This window comes from Salminus brasiliensis, chromosome 11 (assembly GCF_030463535.1).
Source record: "Salminus brasiliensis chromosome 11, fSalBra1.hap2, whole genome shotgun sequence".
NCBI classification, from domain to species: domain Eukaryota; kingdom Metazoa; phylum Chordata; class Actinopteri; order Characiformes; family Bryconidae; genus Salminus; species Salminus brasiliensis.
In genome coordinates, this window is record NC_132888.1 from 21,999,977 (window position 1) to 22,019,573 (window position 19,597).

The 19,597-nt window shown below is 40.4% G+C and overlaps 1 protein-coding gene across 11 annotated transcripts; it reads right to left on the reverse strand.

Annotated features, from left to right (window-relative positions):
* Positions 1 to 662: 662 nt before the first annotated feature.
* On the reverse strand, positions 663 to 18,421 carry picalmb (phosphatidylinositol binding clathrin assembly protein b). Of its 11 annotated transcripts, none has more exons than XM_072692190.1 (24): positions 17,871 to 18,421; positions 14,142 to 14,284; positions 13,973 to 14,048; positions 12,979 to 13,081; positions 11,294 to 11,387; positions 10,996 to 11,107; positions 9,227 to 9,333; positions 9,092 to 9,130; positions 8,488 to 8,499; positions 8,268 to 8,353; positions 7,721 to 7,844; positions 7,479 to 7,612; positions 7,004 to 7,095; positions 6,708 to 6,860; positions 6,237 to 6,320; positions 5,849 to 5,938; positions 5,437 to 5,547; positions 5,091 to 5,198; positions 4,918 to 4,948; positions 4,739 to 4,838; positions 4,599 to 4,658; positions 4,365 to 4,469; positions 3,993 to 4,104; positions 663 to 2,069 (listed from the first exon to the last, which is right to left on the reverse strand). In XM_072692190.1, the coding sequence occupies exons 1-23, from the start codon at positions 17,998 to 18,000 to the stop codon at positions 4,012 to 4,014; spliced, it is 2,187 nt and encodes a 728-aa protein (XP_072548291.1). In that variant the 5' UTR covers positions 18,001 to 18,421; the 3' UTR covers positions 663 to 2,069; positions 3,993 to 4,011. The 11 variants fall into 11 exon arrangements, with proteins under 11 accessions (XP_072548291.1, XP_072548292.1, XP_072548290.1 ...); XM_072692191.1 differs by having other exon boundaries at positions 7,479 to 7,606; positions 9,092 to 9,133; XM_072692189.1 differs by having other exon boundaries at positions 9,092 to 9,133.
* Between the last annotated feature and the right edge of the window lie 1,176 nt (positions 18,422 to 19,597).

Sequence of the window (19,597 nt, forward strand, 5' to 3'; positions counted from 1 at the left end):
ACATTGATGACTCAAGGCTTTTGGAATAACAAACACAGCATTTAACCAACAGTTAAACATGGTGGTGTTCGTGTAATGAAGTGGGGAAGCTTGGCTGCTTCAAGGCCTGGATGACTTGTTATAGTTGACCAACAAGTAAATTCGCTCTACCAGAAAATCCTGCAGGAGAATGCGCACAATTGGGTTACACAACATCATAGTCTAAATCTGAAGCGCAAGAGCAGTTCCACCTCTGAACGACTTAGTAGAAACAAAACGAGAAAGGAGAGGCCTCATCAAAGTCAATTCTCAATCACCTTTCAACTTTATCAGTTCCATCTTCCCCTGATCCTTCTGCTGGTCAGTTTCTACCCTGAGGAACACTCTTGGCTGGATAGTTTGTTATTGTTGTGAATTATTTTAATACTTCAACCCAGAAGACATTCTTAAGCACATTTTACAACATATTTACACTTTTTGGTAAGCAGGTTCAGCCACATGACCATTGGAACATCAAAGCATTTTAGCGTGGTGGTCCTGTACAGGAATGGCTAATTCACATTAGTTATTCACTGGGGTATTACTTTCGCCCACTGGGAACTTTCTTTTAACCTGTTGCCCTAGAAGAGCCCTGTCCCAAAACACTAGCCATCGAGTTATGAAGGAGAGAGAGAGCAGCTGGCTTGTGGAAGCTGCACTTTATTTGAAAAAAGAAAACGTTCACCAATTTTCTTACATATTTTAAATACGTAAACAAAAGAAAATGATCTGTGAGGACAACACAGAAAATATTCAGTAGAATGTCAGTAAATTCAGGTCTGACTGAATTGCTTTCATATTTCAAACCGTCTTTTAACTAACCACCCAAACGAACAGTCTATTCAGTATGTACACAAAGCACCGGTCAACAGTGCTCAACCTTTTCTTTTTTTTTCCCCCCTTGATCAAGACTTTTTTATTTTACATGATAAATATACAGTGATAACTATGACCTTTGCTCATGACCAATATCCAGTGAGTCAAGCGGCTCTCCTCGCTGTGGGGTGGAAGGGGGGGGCAAGTCTGAAACATGAGGGCAACTCTTCACATTCACAGATTCAGCTTAGAGGCAGCCATTTCAAACAGTCTTGTGTGAAACAATGGCATGCCATGCATAATGCAGAAACACATCCCTTCCCGAGTGCAACACCTCGCAACCACTGAAGTGCCTTACAAGTTCAAACAGATAGTTCATTGCAAAAACCCTAGGCACACTTATCAGCTAAATAGATCGACAAACCAGGTTCTACATCTTATCCGCCCAGTACTTTTGGGTTGCGAATGCTTGATCTACGAAGAGTATTTCTAGACACAAAACTTAGAGAATATTTAGTGTTCTATATCATTCAGCTTACAGGTGTATTTTTTTTTTACATAGCTATTTTATAACTCTAATTACTCCCCTTTTTTAATCCAACATCCGCATGGAACGTTGAATTACTTCAATGTTTTTTTTCCCCATTTCAGTTCATAAACTCTCGTTTTTGGAGGCAAAAAACATAAATAAATACAAACGACACACAAGAGAGGTCTACCTGTGAACACAATTAAAAAGACAAACTAAATGGAGAGATAAAACATTATCAATGCTTCTTAACATTTACTACAGGAGCTGCTGACAATCTAAATTAGGGGGAATCCTGCCTTACTCAGTCAAATGTCTCCCCTGATAAAGAATGAATAAGAAGGGGGAAAAAAAGAAAAGAAAAACAAAAATAAATAAAATAAATCCATCAGGAAGGAACATTAAACTAAAACTTCTCAACAGATAATATTAAAGCCTCTCAGGCCCCTTTTACCTATCTTTACAGATTATAAAATGCATGAGGAATCCCCATCAGGGTAAAACAGCAGCATCACTTGATATCTTTGACAAATTACAAAAATGACTGCAATAAGCTCTTGGTCTCATCACACCTTCTGTTCCTGCTCCGTTGACATTTTAAACATGGTTAGTTCCTCTGAAGAGCATGGCAGCCAGACAACAGAGCTTTGCTGCGTGGTGCTTTGACTTCAGGAAGCGACTTCATCTGGGGTTACATAAACTGCATCTGAAAGCAAACCAGAAAAAGTACAGGTTTTACTGCATGCTTGTGGAACAAAACACATTAATTGTGTTAATGCAAACTAAAGTATGCCATAAAATAATAGTGCCATTTTAATGCAACTTAAGGAATCCACAAGCAGTCCCGAAAATTCAGATTAGTTTTATATGAGGAGGGTGAAGCAAGGCGGTCTTACCACCGGACGGCACAAAACCGGACAGTTGAAGACCACAAAAATGTAGCCTGGTCTAATAAATCACTAATACATTTTTGCTGAAGCACACAGATGACTGGGACAGAAATTGTTGCCAACAGCATGAATCAATGGATCAAATCTGTCTTGTGTCAACACTCCAGACTCAACACTTCGCTCTGGATAAGGGCGTCTGCTAAATGCCATAAATGTAATGTAAATGTAAAGTGATGTAATGGTGTGGGGATTTTTCTTCTTGCCACACTCTGGGCCTATAATACCAATCTATCATCACTTAAATGCCACTGCCTGTCGGGATGCACATGGTCTTCAACAATACTTAATTTACTCGGCCACAATTTACTCATCTTTTAGCGAGTATTTCCAGCATGATGACGCACCATGTCACAAAGCAAAGTTGTCAAAAACTGGTTTCAAGAACACAACAATGAGTTCAATGTGTTCTTTAGTGGCCTTTCTAGTCACCAGATCTAAATCCAACCGAACACATTTGGATGTGGTACAATGGGAAGTTTAGCGGCATGGACGTGCTCCTGAAAAATCTGCAGGAATTGTGTGGGCCAGAATCTATGCTATGAAGCATAGATTAATGAATAGAAGCAATTCAGAAAGCAAACAAAGACCATAACCAGTATGAGTATGGTGTTCCTAATAACGTGCTTAGGGAGTATATATTGTGCATGACAATATTTTATCAATATCCAGATAACGTTATCTTGATAATCAACATCACCGTTGTTCGATGAAAAACAGCGAAATCTCCAAAATGGTAACTTTTACAGAAGAAGGCGAGATACAAAAATGGAGATACAAAAATGGAGATACATTGGACAGCAGCAATGTGCTTTTCTAGGGTACACTAAAGATATTGTCTTAGAACATAAACCAATTGCAATTTTATTGGATGGTGTGCAGCACATTTTACATGAAACTGATTGTCCAAGTTTTGTTTGCTCTCCAAATAGCTTCATGTCTTCATAGCATGGATTACACATGACTCTGGTCCATGTCGACAGGGGCAGCGGTGGCTTAGTGTTTAGATAACCGGGCTATTGGTGACAGGGTTGTGGGTTTGACACCCAGGCTTGGCGAGCTGTCGTTGTTGGGCCCTTGAGCAAGGTCCTTAAACCTTTGTGCTCCTCTGGCGCCACAGCGATGGCTATCAGTCAAATCAACATTTGTTCTGACATGATGCCAATAATCACTGCACATCCCCTTTATAATTTTACAGAGAAGGGAGTGGCTACTTAATTTACATATTGTTGTCACGCTAGAACAGTTCCATACACAATATATTTGGTTGTTCATGTCTAGAAACCAGCAAATATTTAATTACCCTTACCATATACTTAACTCTCTTAAAACGGGATTACAGTAACTTTTATCCCAATTTTAGCCCCGATTGTCAATCGGACTGGTGGACATTTTTGTAAAACTCAGCTAATCTCAATGGGGAACTTTATGTAGACTTAATAAAAGTTGTAGTGTAGTGTAACCAAGGTTTTACATGAATGCAGTGTTTCATTAGAACCTGTTCATTTCCATGACATTATCCCACCTCGTCATGCAACACTTATCTGAAGAGACATTTACATAAAATCAGTAAACGCAAAACAAAAAGGTGGTCTAAATTTGATGAGCCACAGCAGCAACGAAACTTAATGCACAAGCCATGCAACCACATGCACTGTGGGCAAGCACAGGGAGGAGAGTACCTAGATGAAAGACGAGGTTCTACAAGAAATCCTTGAGAGAGAGCTGTGCAAAGGGGTCTTGTCCTGGGGCTCTGAGAGGACTCTGACTGGAGGGGCTAGAGGCAGCGGAGGGCTGGTGCAGAGAGAATGACACAAAGAGAAAGAGAGACAGAAGGGAAGAGCTGGGATAGGAAAAGGAGAGTACACACAAAGGAGGACAGAGGTGGTCTGCAGTCTGGGAGAGAGGCCTGAACTTATGGCTTGTATGCTCACAGTGGGCCATAGTCATCACAGGAGGTTCCCAGAGAGCTTCACTCATTAAAGAAACACAGAGAGAATGCCCACACTCGCTATAAAACTACCACTAGGTTAGTCTTGGGTGTAAATGCATACCTGCGCACTGGACACTGATCCAAAGGGGTTGGATGGCCTCATGACAGGTTGCGTGTACATCATTGTGGGCTGCGTCATCATAGTCATTGAGGGCAACTGTGGGGGCTGTACAGATCAGATATAAGAAACACACCTACACCTATACTACTAAACAACCAAACAGAAATGTTGAAAGTAGCATCTCTATTAGGGCGTTAGGCACAACACGAATGAGTTAGGATTTTGGAGACTCACCATTCCATACCCCATCATGCCTGTAGGGGTTGTGGCAGGAAAGGCCATGACTGACTGAGGCTGTACAAACAAGGGGACCAACAAGATCATAAACAACTAGCTTATCTAAAAACTCCAACATCACCAAGCTCTGAAATTACCATTGAGACAGGGTTCCATGTAGTGGACGGGGCAGCTTTGGGCTGCCAGTTCATTCCTCCGGTCAGTTTCTTCTCGCCTGGCTGGCTCCAGTGGATATCACTGCACATAAAGAGTCTCTTAGTGGTTTAACAGAGACAGAGACATTTTTTTTTACGGTTGGAAAATAGAATAAACTTACTTTTTGGTGGTGCCATTTCCAATTCCTAGATCTGAAAGTAAATAAAAAAAAGGTTATTTTACAGACTGTATATGATTAAGTCATTAAAGGCTAATATAGGAGCAATGTTCAATTATGTATAATGCTAAATCAGCATCTATTGATTACCCCTGCACATTTTATTGAACACTTACTTCCAACCAGGTTTGCAAGGGAAGAGTCAAGGTCATCTGAGACAAGTTTCTCTGGGTACTGAGTGGAAGGCTGATTAGACCCAGCCAGTGTGGGTTTCAAAATCCCACCTACAAGGTTTAAGAAATAGAGATCCACCAGTATGTACTACATCGTTATGTCTCATGGACTCAAAAAGAGCATTTTTATTAATATCTAAAATTCTAAACGAAGTATTCAGTGCCTGATATTAATCATCTGACAAGTAATATGGAAATTAGGGGTCATGGTGCTTGAAGAGTTAACAAAGGTAACAAAAAAAAAAAAACATCAAGCATACTGTGGGTGTTAGAGTCAAATATGTCATACCATCTGTGTCCAGGTTACTGGAGGAGGCAGCTTTGTTTCCAAAAACAGACTCAAAGTCAACATGAAGCTCCCCTGCGCTCTGTGGTGGAGGAACCTGTGGTGCACCATACCCTTCAAAAGACACAAAAGGTCTGCTCAAACCACAGTATTTCTGTATGGCTGCCACTGCAGGTACAAAAAAATGGGAAACTCCCCACCCCAAAAAGTAGAAAAATCACAGGTAAAACACATAACACACACAACATGCACACAACAACACTGAAGCTCTGTGTACCATTTTAAATGTCTAAAGCGCTACATACATCAGACAAGAGGTAAGTCACATTAGTAGAGGGCAAAGGGCAGGTTGCCAGTGTGTACAGAGACAACAGAAACAGCCACATGAGACAACCTCCAGCCACAGGCTCCCTACCTCGGAATAGGCCTGCTACGGTGGAGGGCTCAGACTGGAAGGGAGAGGGGTTTGGGAGATGCTGGACCATGGACGCTTGACCAAAAGAGTCTGACACGCAGGAGGGGAAAGGGAGAGACAGCACAGCAGACATTGAGAATGTTAGAGAGACTCAAAGAACGAGACCACAGTTTCATATTACTCTGAAGACTGAATGTTAGAGCCGACACAACGTATTCACTTAACAGCACACCAGTCATCAGCACTGTGTATCTGTGTCAGTACAAGACAAAAACGGCATCCAGTGGAGATGACTACGGGCTTGTCAAATGCGTCATCCCTTTGCACCGATTCAGTGCGCTATGTTTCCTGAGGAACATAGCTTAGGGATGGTTCTCCATCATAGTACCTGAGATTAAGTGTTCTATCCGCACTGTTCGTTTGTAATTGGCGGAAACGGATGAGCTTGATTCAATAAAGGGATTGTATTGATCTACAGTGGAAGAGGAGACAAAATCATGCACTCATCACTTTATATCTTACAACCATATTTTATATTTATTGATTTATAAATTACTACAATGTTAACCATACATTGTGTATATTGAAACAAGATAATCACTGTTTAAATTATTTTACTGAAATTTAAATTTAATTTAAATTATACACCTGAAATGCTTTGTGAGGGGTCTACAGTGAATGGCATGGCAAAAGAAGCACACTCATCTGAACGATGAAATACAATGAGAGAGATATACTGCTCCACAGCCGAAATGGTTTGACACAATATTGTACTGATGGGGTGCAACTGGCAAGAAGGAAATCTGAGTGAGTCTAAAAACTAGATGTGAATGGGAGGAGGAGAGCAAAGTGTGTTTACCACCGAATATCTCATGACCTGATGTCCTAGAGGAAAAACTAACACCATCGGACGACACAACAGGTAGATGAGCAGGATCGACAACAAGTTTGGTTAGGAAAGGGTTTAAGTTTGGGATGGAGTCATCGACAGCTTCAGAAGAAGAGAAAGGATCTGAGCAGGCAAAGAGGAGAGAAAGAAGAAAGAAAGAGAAGAGCACAGTCGAAACGGAAGGACATTAGAATGAGACTAACGTAAACATAGAAAAGACTACAGCATGCTCAAAATACCTGGAGAAGCAAGAATGTGTGCCCTACCTCCCCAGGGTGCGGCTATTGATGGCCCGGGTTGTATGGATGGCTGAAAGGTGGTTTGCAGGTCAAAGAGGTCACTCTCCATCTTCAGGGCACTAAAGACAGACAAAATTAAAGGAGAATTAAAAGGCAGAAAGCAATAAATGTCTTGATTCATTTTATTTACATAAACCCTACCAACTAGAGAAAGCCAGCCAAAGCTGGAACACTGTAAAACAAGACAGTGATGGAAGAATATGGTTGTGTTAAAACTGGAGAGCAGCACATCACCTCAAGACCCTGCAGAACCTCACTAATTTTATGAATTGATTGAACTGCTACCCTCAGCTGAATATTTACACTCCAATTATGGACATATCATTGAAGCCTAAACACTATACTATACATATTGCTTCAAATTTGACTTTCACATCTGTACTACCAGTTGTGTTTACCCATAAGCCGGTTTTATTTCAGAGGCCTGCAGTAAAAGACTCACCCATTAGAGCAGCTCGGGGTAGAGAACAGGTCTATGGCAGGTGCTGTACTGATGCTGGCTGCTGTGGTGGATACTGGAGAAGTATCTGTAGTGGCAAACGAGGGCCTTTTGGACAACTCCTTCAGCCTCTGCTCCTTGATACACACAAGACGCATGGTTAACAAAGTACATGCAGCCGCTGCCGAATAACACACTTAACTCACGTGACTCAGCCTGTTTACAGCTGACTTCTGACCACCTACCTTCAGTGCCTTCAGTCTCGCCTGCTCCTCCTCCAGGGCTGCTTGTTTTTCTCTCTCATCCACTTTGGTGAAAGACATACCGGTGTTGGCCAAGGAGGACACCGCATTCGAGAGCGTGCTTGCCCTGTGCAAGCCAAAAGGTGTTATAATGGACCCGTTTGCGCACTAAAGCTTACCTAAATACAGCATGTGAATTGTTCATTTTACTGAAACGTATAGGGCTGGTTTGTCAAGCAGATATTAAGCCTAGTCCTAGCCTACTTTTTCTATATGGTATCACCATTCAAAATACACAAAGTGCAAAGACTTTGGGCATATTACTTAAAAACCTTTATCTGTGCAGTAAAGGCTTTTGCTTGTAAAAACATCAGGTAAGAACAGCTGCATGTAAGCATAAAAATGAACAAGAACGTCTCATTTTGAAGAAAGTAGTTGATCTTGCGAGATACTTTGAAAAACAATTTAAGGAAGCAGATTTCTCCAATAAATTGGTTTGTTCATTATGAATTTTGGACATAACTTAAACAACCATGAACACAGAGCTTACCTGCTGGCTGCGGTAGAGTCTTTCACCTTTTTGCCCTCTAAGGAGGCCAGGTGCTGTTCTAAAGCATCCAAAAGGCTACTGGGAGCCTAAGACAAAAAAAAGTTCAACTATGTAATCAGAAACCACAAATCAGACAGTAAAAAGACAGGAAACACTGACACACATCACAAAGACAAGAATTTCAGCAAAGTGCAGAAAAAGTGAGTAAAGAAGTACTTACACACACTGTAAACTGAAGGTGGACAGGAAGTGGAAAGATAAGGATAGATACAGAATATAAAGGTGGTACTGGTCAGATATCCAGTTCATGCACTCCAAAAGTCATCTATATACTACGTTATGATTAATGTATTCATGTTTACACTTAAATACATTGGGCCTATACAGTAAGAATACTGTAATATTCATGTGTTAATGTTTTGTAGTTGCAGGATTTCTGCAACATGACTGGATAGACGCTGGTGTGAGAATTGCACCTACATGTTGACTGTATTATTTCTCTATGTAATTTTAAGACCAAATATCCCACAAGCAGGTATTTTCCAATCACCTAGTCGTACCCAAAACACCTTTATTTGCTGTAGACGGTAAAAAAGTAAGAAAAGGGAAGTGAGAAAATCTTCGGTCACATGCATCTTAATGAGCCTCATGCATTTAGCAATCTGTCAGACACTTAACAGCGAAGAGAAAAGATAGTAGCAAAGATTTGGAGAATACTAAAGAGAGTTAATATGACTGCAGAAGTTCTCAGGGAGGAAAAGCAAAATTTACAGCTCTAAGCAATCTCCATGGAGTCAGTGTACGTCAGAACAAGATGGCCTTACCTGGGAGAGGTCTGGGATGTCGCCTCGGTCTATCCCCACCTGCTGTCAAAGTAAAAACAAAAAGGCAACAGTGTTACAAGAGTAATTTCCTTTAACAACCGTTTATCACACCACAGCAACACAAGAGAAAGTCACCTCTGCCACTTTGAGGAACTCTGAGATGCGGGTCATTCTAGTGAGGAACTTCTTGTAAATATCCAGGCCTTCTTTGCACTGAACCTTCTTCATGTCAAAATACTTCTCTGTAGACAGGAGACACACATTTCACTGGCTTTCATCAAACACATAAGCATGTAATGGTCAGGAAACAGCAGCAGTTATTGGAAACATTATCTAAATGGTGGGGGGGGGAGGTGGTAATATCAAAAGTTAATAGTGTCAATCTAGGATTTCCAAATGATATTTCATGGTGGTCCTGTAAGCAGAATAGTGTACTCTCATTATTACGAGACAGACAAAGAGGTCACTCATCTCCATTCACTAAGGGAGTGCTGTCACATTACTGGCAGTGTTCTACTGAATCTGACCTTGAATACTGTGGAACACAATATCCTCGCTCTACTGCACACACACCAAATTTCAGCCTCCTAAATTAATGCACATTGGTAATAATCCTCAAATCCCCATCTCAAGCTAATACCAGGACACAGCTTGCAACTTTGCAAGGTAAAGAGATTTTTTTTCCTCAATTAAGTTACATACTACATTCATACTATATAAAAACAGATACAGGTTTTATAGTACATTCAGGTGCATATCTTATATTCTGCTTAGCACATATTCTGTGTTATATACCTAAAGGCACTTTTCAGACCACACTGAAAAAAATCTATTTCTCTTCCTCTTGCATATGCAGATAAAAATACACTGTATTTTTTATTTGAAATGAAAAAACATGCAGCAATTGCACAGGTGAACAACAAAATTCAACCCCTACTTTTACGCCATCCATGGCAGTAAACACATGCACACACTCTCAATTAGTAAATTAGGGCAGTGGGAACATACATCCGGCGCGGTGGGCAACCACCTTAGTGCTCAAGGCGCAGTTAGGGGTTTGGTGCTTTGCTCAAGGACACCATAGCCGTAAATGTTGAGGGAGGAGAAAACACTATTCCAACACTATTCCTTCACTACCTATTGTGCTGTTAAACAGTAAGTGTCTTAATGGTAAGTGTCCACTGCACACAGCACAAAATTCTCCACCTGCTCCCTTGCTTAGCCACTTAAGGGTATAGCGACGCTGTATGTTGTAAAGAAACAGATCTATTGTGAATTTGTGGGTTTCAAAGAGCTTTCAAATTAATTATCTTCTCACACTATTACACTGCATCCTGTGACATGCATTTCCACTCAAATTTGCTATTTATTTATTTTTTTAAGCTGTGCTCAGCTTTTTTTTTTTTGCTACTACTTGTTGAAAATGAATGGATGGAAAATTTCTGACAATGAATTCATGTGCAGTGGACACATACCGTAAACGTGCAGAGACAGTAGGCGGCTCGGTGCACAGTTTGCATGAAAAAGCATGCCTCAAGTTGAATGTTAATTTGAGCTGCAGGTACATCAAGAGACTCACATGTGTACAAGTCTCAGTCTGCTTGAAGCTGTGAAAGGCTATTAAAGGTGTGTCTGAATGGCAACGTTCACATGCCCTTTAGGGTTACTCTACCAAGTCTACAGTTTCAGCAGATATTGGTTGTTTTGTAATTTCACAAATAGTTGGACATCACAGGCAATGTCCATACTTAAGTATTTATGAACGATTCAATTTTTCTTTGACTATTATTATTATTATTATTATACATACAACAGGTGTATCGCAGTAATTCTGGTCTGTTCTGAATGTAAACTGAAAGCATGAAACTGTCCTCATTCATTGCTGTGTGTGAGGTCAGCCTTACCCAACAGGTTGATTATCCCCTCATTGTAAGCTGCAAAAAGCCTGATTGAATCTTTGAAGAGAAGCATGAAGGCTGCGTTGATAACCCCATTGGTGAGCTCATTGGCATTGACCTAGACAGAGAACAATCATTTTTTTGTAGTCTCAGAAAGCCTTGCTGCCAACAGCGAAACAGACAATTTTAAAAAGCAATGACTGGATGAACTGATGATAAATGGGCACTTTAAAGGTGAGCAAATATCATGGGGGATAGGAGTGGGAAACAAACTAGAGTTCAGCTGTAGCACTGCTAAACTCACATTGAAGTCTAGAAGGGCATCCATCTGGTTCTGGATGATGGGGATGGTTTTAAGGAGCTTCTCTGTGTTCATGGTTCTCATCACTCCATCAACCCTAAAGGAAAAACAGTATTTATTTTAAAAATAGGTCAAACAGCGTAAGACCAGGATCAGCGGGCAGGTGGTTTAGTACATGGCCTGTTGCACAGGCCCGGCCCCTTCTGCCTCTTGGACAGATAACAGCAAGCATATAGATATAGACAGATATAAACATTTTTGGACAATTACAATAATCAATAATCAACGCTAAAGTTGCCAATACAGAGATCTTTAAATTATATACTTAATTACTGAATTGTCACTTTTAAAAATAATCATACCATATTTAAAAAAAGAAAACACAAACAAATAAAAAAAAACATGTTCTTAAACCATGAACTAAAGGGCCAACTGCAGACTTTAACAGACGCAGAAATGCAACTGGGGAAAAAAAAAAAAAAAAAAAGTTAATTGGTGTTCTCCTGTCCAATGATGATGCATACGAAAGATATAGGATCTGTTTTCATGCGACTAGTCCAGCTGTGGTAACACTGTGCAATAGAGACTGTCTCTTTGGTGGGGGGAATAGGGAATGACTAAATTGGGAAAGAATGAGTAAAACTCCCACCTTAAACAACGACTTTTGTTTAATAAATAAATAAATAAATAACAGTAATTTTAGCATTCAGAATTTATGTCCATGCATTACAGCCATCAGACACTTTTCACAGAGAAGCAGAGTGAGGACCCTCCTGATTACACATGCGGGGGTACAAAAACTAATTGACTGGGTCGACTAAAATTGACGACCACATCAGTTTAATTAGGCAACTAAATTAATAGTTGATTAGTTGGTGACATCCTCACGTGTTTCACACACTAACTAGGAACGGTTCAGAACTGAGGCAGCTGTCCGTTATGTGAATCAAGCATGTGGACAAAACTGCTACACATGCAGATGGCGTCTGTTTACTCATGGAATCCTGCCCCTTTAACAAAAAGAGCCAATCAGCTTGCTACTTGTTACATCACATGCAGAGGAGGTCTGACATGGCTCCGGCCAGACTGTCAAAATATAAGTCGCTAATAGAAACGTAGCAGTAACACAAAATACTTTCAGACTGAAAGCTAGTCTTTTGTGCGAAGCTGAAAAATTATGGAAAAACAATTTAGTTTAGTTCAGTTTTTATTTCTGCTACCTTGGATATTCTTCGTTTTAAATGTTGACAGGAAAAAGATATTGGAGTTTAACTAATCTTTTATATTACACAGAAAGCTCTTTAAAACAGAGATTTTTTTAAAGGTATTTATCTTTATTGTCTTCATTGTTAGACAGCAAATATATAAAACAACCTCAAACTACATTTAAAAGCTAATAGCAACATAAGAATTAATTGGTAATTCAGCAACTCAAAATTACTGATTCTTCATATCAATAATCGTCAGATTCTACTACCATATTAGTGGTTTGCTGCAGCCATGCTTCAGTGTTCAGAAGGTAAAAATAAGACCAGCCATAATTTTAATACTGGACGATTAAATATTAACGTTTTTGAACTAACCTGCAAATAACTCATCGGCCTGTGATACATATCGTGCATCCCTAATTCTTATGCGATCTTTAAAGTGAAATAAGGAGAAGCAGAAACTTTTCTAGGATGACTCACCCACGCTTTACTTTCGTAAAATCAAAAGCAACCTGCCGATATGACACTGCCTTTTCATTTAGATAACGGCTATACCTCCGAATAAACGTGGACATGTCATAACCTGCAAGAGAAAGAAAAGCAGATCAATGATATATACAAATATCAAACACAAATACATATTAATCAACCATCAAATCCTACAAAGCAACTCACAGTTAAGTTATATCTTGTAATACAATTAATTTATTTAGTTTATTATGGTTTCCAGGACACTTCATTTCTGGTTTAACTTACAATGTTTATTTATGACCATCTGATCAACTCACTCCACAAATATTAACATATTAGGGGTGTAACAGTAAGAGTATGCATACAGACATGACAGTTTGGCATGCATAGTCGTATGGATAATACACAGTACATAGTGGGAGAAGGCCGAAGAGTAACGGGTGTTCCCGGAACCAAACTTTACTCCAGGCTGTAAACCGTTAGCGAGTACAGTTTGGATTTGTTTGGTATTCTGGGAATTGTAATGGATTTACGAGTATTGGTATGGTAACTGGAGACTTCCTGATTCTCCCACTCATTCCCCTGCCCTCCCTTAATTAATTCACTATAGGCTGTACCAACTTTCACAGGGGGGACTATATGATACTAGATAAAACAGACTGCAACATGCTCAACTGTGCTTTCAGAATAAATTGAAAAAACAGGTTATTCATTTATGTATATTTTTTTCCCCCTCCACTGTACTGAACATGTACTGAACTGTGATTTCCAGGTACCATTACACCAATATTACATATGGAACTGAATTTATTTATAAAAGCAAAAATGTCATGGCTTTTGCGACCTATGAAGGGACCCGTCATAGGTATAGCAACTAGAATAGTGTTGGGAAAGAGGAGGGGGGAAGAGAAAAACATTGTGCAGGTGGAGGATTTGTCCAATATGAAATATAGCCCAAGTCCTGACATATAATTATTTACAGAACTGAGATGGCACACTGTACCTTGTAGCCCACTTTTATCCAAAAAGTTGCTGAGGTTGAATAACGTATTCCTGGAGGCCAAGTACTGAACAAAGCGCTGCAGAGCAAAACAGAAAATAGAAAACTGTGTTAAGCATTCCAGGGTTTTATAACACTCATCAACATTTAAGTGGCTGCCATTAACCCTGACCTCGTTGCCATAGACCATGAGGTGGTGTGTTGTGATGAGGGATTTGAAGACGACCACCCAGCTGGTGTTGGTGGTTCTCTCAAACAGCGAGTCAGCCAGCTGAGGAATGTTCACGTTCATTTCGTTGGTACAGTGGATGAGATCTGCAAAAAGAAACAATGCAACATACACTGGAAAGTCAACATCGACCGCACAGTGAGGAAAACGTTGCTTACTGAAAATGCATCCGAAATAATCAGTGGCTTCTGGAGAACAGGTTGCAATCCTGCAAATATGATGATTCGAGAGGCTTGTGTTCATTTGTAATGCAACTATACACTGTAGGGTAGCCCACATAATGTTCAAAATACTCTTTTCAAGAACAAAAAAAAAGGTTGATTTATGCATGATTATATAATACAACGCAGGTATTGCACAACAGCCCAAATATCATGGCATGTAGGAGTCTTCAAAAGTAAAGTTCAAAATTCATGCTAGATCTTATGCTGACTTTTGACAAGCAAAACCGTGCCATAAAATATTTGGGGACGCATCAGGTTCTCTCAAAATTCTGCAGGAGAGTTATATTGGACTGAATCACTTCAACAATAAACTGGAGCACATTATTAATGCACAGTTAACCACATATTAACTGAAACTGCGAATATAGGCAAGTATGAATGGCAGCAGATTGTAATATCTGCTGCATTACAATGATGTATTTCAGACAGCTACTGGTGTCTCTTTTAAACAAGTACAACATGGGACATTATTTCTATCTCTTCTCCTTTAAAACCTTGTGCAAACATCACCCCTGACAATGCAGCATCACCAGGCAGCAGGTTTTCAGATACTTTGTACAGTCACTTTAAAAGCTTACAATAAAGCTTGTGATGTTTGTACTGCTGGTGTGTTACTGGTTTGAGCGCCATCAGCGCGTTACAATGCTAACCAACTTAAAGCAACAGTATGGAAAATTCGATGGGATTTCTCACTTCAGTTGGGAAGTGTAATTTGTGCTTTAAGCCACCACTAATGGACACATTTGTCTGGACGAGCTGAGAGATACAGAACCACCACCGAAAGTGAAAGAAGCATGTGGACTGATGTGGTACAGTTAAATTACTCCTGCCTGCTTCCTCAAAGTTACATACTGCGGTTAGCAGCATGCGGAGCCCTGAGAAGCAACGTTAGGGACAATGGAGCATCACAAGGCTTTTGAAGCCGTTATTTTACTGTAACAATGTTACATAGTGTTGCTTTAACATGCTGTCTAGATCAGCAAGGATGAGGACTAAGGCTAAATTAAGAATGTACACAAAAAAAAAGAATTCTAGAAATAAACTGCTATGTTGAAACACCAAGGGAAATGGAGACTGTTGATATTACAAATGACAATGAGACTTACTTTTTTGGGTGGGGATTTGACCCAAATCATATCTGATCACTGTCCGATGTCATTTGGACACTTTCTAGATGCACCAAACTGTTTTTATGTTGTATATGTAGTGATTGTTTCATGTATGCTTATTGATTAGTCGCCACTAATTTCCTCAAGACAACATTTTTCACATGACTGTTTTAAGAAAAGCTAATTGTGTCACAGAGTCGTTCTTTGTTTTGGTTATAGCAGTAGCTGGCTAGCTTGTTAGCAGCATGAGGTTTGCTGTTATAGGCTGTGGAAAAATCAATGAAGAAAATTAATCAGTGCTTATACCTATTTGTTTTCACTGACAGACAGCGATCTGTTCTAAGCAATGTTGATATAGACACTGAAGTAATATGAAAAACATAACTGAGAGTCTGCAGTGAACACAGACAAGACAATTAAACTAGACATTACTACTCCCGATACAGAGGGCCAATACATATTGTGATATGTGACATTTTAGGCTCAATGTATTTTACTCAGCTGGCCACAAACGTCGCTAGACATTGCCATCTGGTTGAATGTAGGTTAAGACATCAGATGGCTAAAACTCAGTGTTGTGAACTTAAGTAACCAAAATCAAATATCACATTATACTGATGTTGGCATGTGACATACAATGAGCAATACCCAACGTCTGCTAAACTTTTCAATGATAATGTCGACACAGCGTGTAATTTTAATATTTGACGTTGATATGTAGTTGGCATTAAATCATGGTGTTAAGTTATTCAACATCTGTTTAATACTGGAGCTTGATGTCAAGCTAATGTTGAATTTTGATGTGTCTACATTGATTTCCAATCCAAATTCAACATCTGTACAATGTCAGGTTTTCACATTAACACAATTTTCATTTGAACTCAAATTCAATGTCTGTCCAACGTTGAAGTCTAACGTTTTGCTAATGTTTACTAAAGTCCGGCACCTGCTGGGTAGAAACGAGAGCTCAAGAGAGTCATTCTGACAACAATTTCTGTCTGAGCCATTTACAATGTTGTTGAACTGAGTTTTATAAGGGCCGGTTGGTTTTACATAAATTACATTTAACTGCAGAGGAGGAGCTTCTATACTTTGTCAAGATGCGTCTTTAGCTTTGTGAATGGGGGGACTTCTGATCACATGGCTGCCAGGATGGGCCTAATCCAGCCAACAAGAAATCACTGCCAATTGTAATTCAGCACTGACCTTTCACAGCACACACACAGGGTTCATAACTATTAAAAACAGTTCGACGAAAGTCATGTCAGTCAAAGTAATGTACAGCAACATACATCTCATGGTAATAACCATAAATGTATGAGGAGTACAGGCATCAGACGGGACGGTGAATCAGTGAATAAAACTATATTTGGTGAGGAGGAGATCGGTTTGTTCAGGGTGTTGATTTAAGCTGAACTGAATCCATACGAACCCATAACCCATTACACTTATGGATAGTGTCCTGGTGGACAGTGTTGGCAGTCATGCCACCCTTCTCTTTACCTTACTTGATTTCTGACTCTTTACATTCGTTTATCCCAAGATATCGCTTTGCAAAGGGAAAGTCACTGGGCTCTGACAAGGCTGTAAATAGACTTCTATTCCCAAGCACAATGAAGTAACTTACTAGACTGGCATATTACCAGGACTCCTTTAAGAAGGTGCCACCATTCACAGGCATCAAGGACAGGCTTATGGAGAGTCCTGGTGGACACGACCCAAGCCTCTTACAGTGAAACACAACCCAGCCGGCACTATTTCAGCATCAGTCCAAGAATAAGCATCAGCACTGACTTGAGTGACTTCCAGCAGGCAACGTGGACACAGCATCCTAAGAAAAGCTGCACCAGTCATCTCCTGTAGCTTCCCTGCAGGCAGTAACGAGGGCTCAAAATGTGTGGAATATTTAGACTAATAACTGATAGTCCCACATAAACTGGGCTCCTCAACTGGTCTGATCTACAACTGAGTCCAATCATTGCAGCAAATGAAATCCCCCCAGAGGCTATTCTAATCACCTAACTATTTTTAACTACATACATCTCTTCAAATCGTGATTTATGGTGTATAAACAGTTGCTTCACAGGCGAAGCTCTCCTGCTCTGCCTTTAAAAAAAGGAAAGCATGCCGGCTGAAGATGCTGCACTACAGCCACGACCACCGTTACAACCAGCACTGTCTCACTGTTAGCTTAGCTAGCATCACTGGGGCCTGTCCATTGTGGACTGCCTCCGTTAACGTCGCCATAACAATGCAACCAGTCTATGAAAGACGAACATATTCGTGTATTTAAGTCTTAGGAACCTCGAAATTACACTGCCAGTAAGGAAGACACTTACAGTCCAGATGTTTCTTTTTCGGGCCCATGATTTCGTGCGTCGTTGCTTTGCACACTGTTTTGGACACCGCCGATCCGGTAACGCTGTGCTGAGCGGCGGTTATCCTGTCAGTAATGCTCTGCCCCGACATCTTTGAGGCGATTAAGGGTCAAATGTTGGCTTTATCTGAAAGAAAATGACAACACTTCTACCACGTCCGACGTGTTGACACGCCGTATTCGTCCTCTTTGGCGTGGAAAGCGAAGTGTAAGCGCTCTGTCAGGCGGCGGCGGCAGCGGCGGAGGAGGAGGAGGAGGAGGAGGACGGTGGCTAGCTGGCTAAGTTAAACCCGGGCTGACGTTAACGGTTAACGTTTATTCTCCACAGACCAAGGCGGTTAAAAATGCTCTCCGACTGAGTCGTTACATTGTTGAAAATCCATCGACAGATAGTTCACAGGTGACTCATCTCTCTCGTCTCCTTGTCTCGCCCCAAATCCCTCGGCTCCTAATGTGGCCAGCTCTGCTCGGTATATGGGACCGGAGGCATTCGGTGAAATGGCGGGCCTGAGCTGCTCCTGCCGAGTTGTTTTTCTTTCACACCCATTTTCCAACAAGTCCCGCCCACTGCAGAAGGATTGGACGGTAACAAACTGCGTCCTGCGCTGCGATTGGCTGATAATTCAGCGGGGCGGTCGCATATGTGAACTATTGGCCAATCCTAGCGCGGGAGCAGGCAGAATTTGTCGGAAAACGGGTGGAAAAAACACAGCAATTTAGGCCACTCCTGTAGGTCCTGATTCTGGATCAGGCATTTGGAGCTTGATCTACACGTTAAAGGAATAGTTCAGTGAAATTATTCATTTCACAAACTCTGATACTTACTCCAAGTGTAGTAATGCTGCCTTCAGGTACATATCATATTTACCAGATGAGTGCACATGAAGGCCACCGCAAACTCATATTTACAAGTGGGAAACTAGCATTTTGCTAACAATAAAATTCTAAATTAGTTAAATGTGAGGGTTTACTGTCATCTACATATAAAAAAATAAATAAAAATAAAATAAAACGATCACTCAGGTTTGTGGATGGTGGAGTGGATGATTCCCAGTGTTTCTGAGGGCTTCCATGTCTGTGTTACCTTCTGGTTCTCTAATAATGTTCACATTATTTTTACTCTGTAAATCCAATCAGACCTAATTCTGTCTCTTAACCTTTTTTTGAGTTAATGACTACCCACCTGTCCAATCTAACACTGTTGGAAGACTGTCGGGCTCTCCTGCTACCTGAGTCAGACTAGTTGCCCACCCACCATTACCGGTTACAATGAAGGTTACATGGACTCTACTATTTGATACTACTATTATTACAGTTCTTTCATTGTTCTTGGCACTTTAAGACGTCAGTTGTAAAAAGCACTATACAAAAAAAATGTTTTGATTTGATTCAAAATATGAATAATGCTACATGTAAGCTAATGCTAACTCATACTAAATTGCCATTATTAGACTGACATTAAAAAACATGCTACTGATAATTCTTAAGGGATGCAAATATCACTACTTCACTCCTTGAAAGACAGAAGTAAACAAAAAAAGCAAAAAAGCTAATGTAGCTAGCTAACAAGTAATGAATTAGCTAATAGCTAGCTAGCGCTTTTCCACTGGGCAGTGCAGTAAAGCAGCAAGGCTGCAAACTGGCTATGAGCCTCACACAGTTAGCTGTAATCTCACGCATTTTGAACTG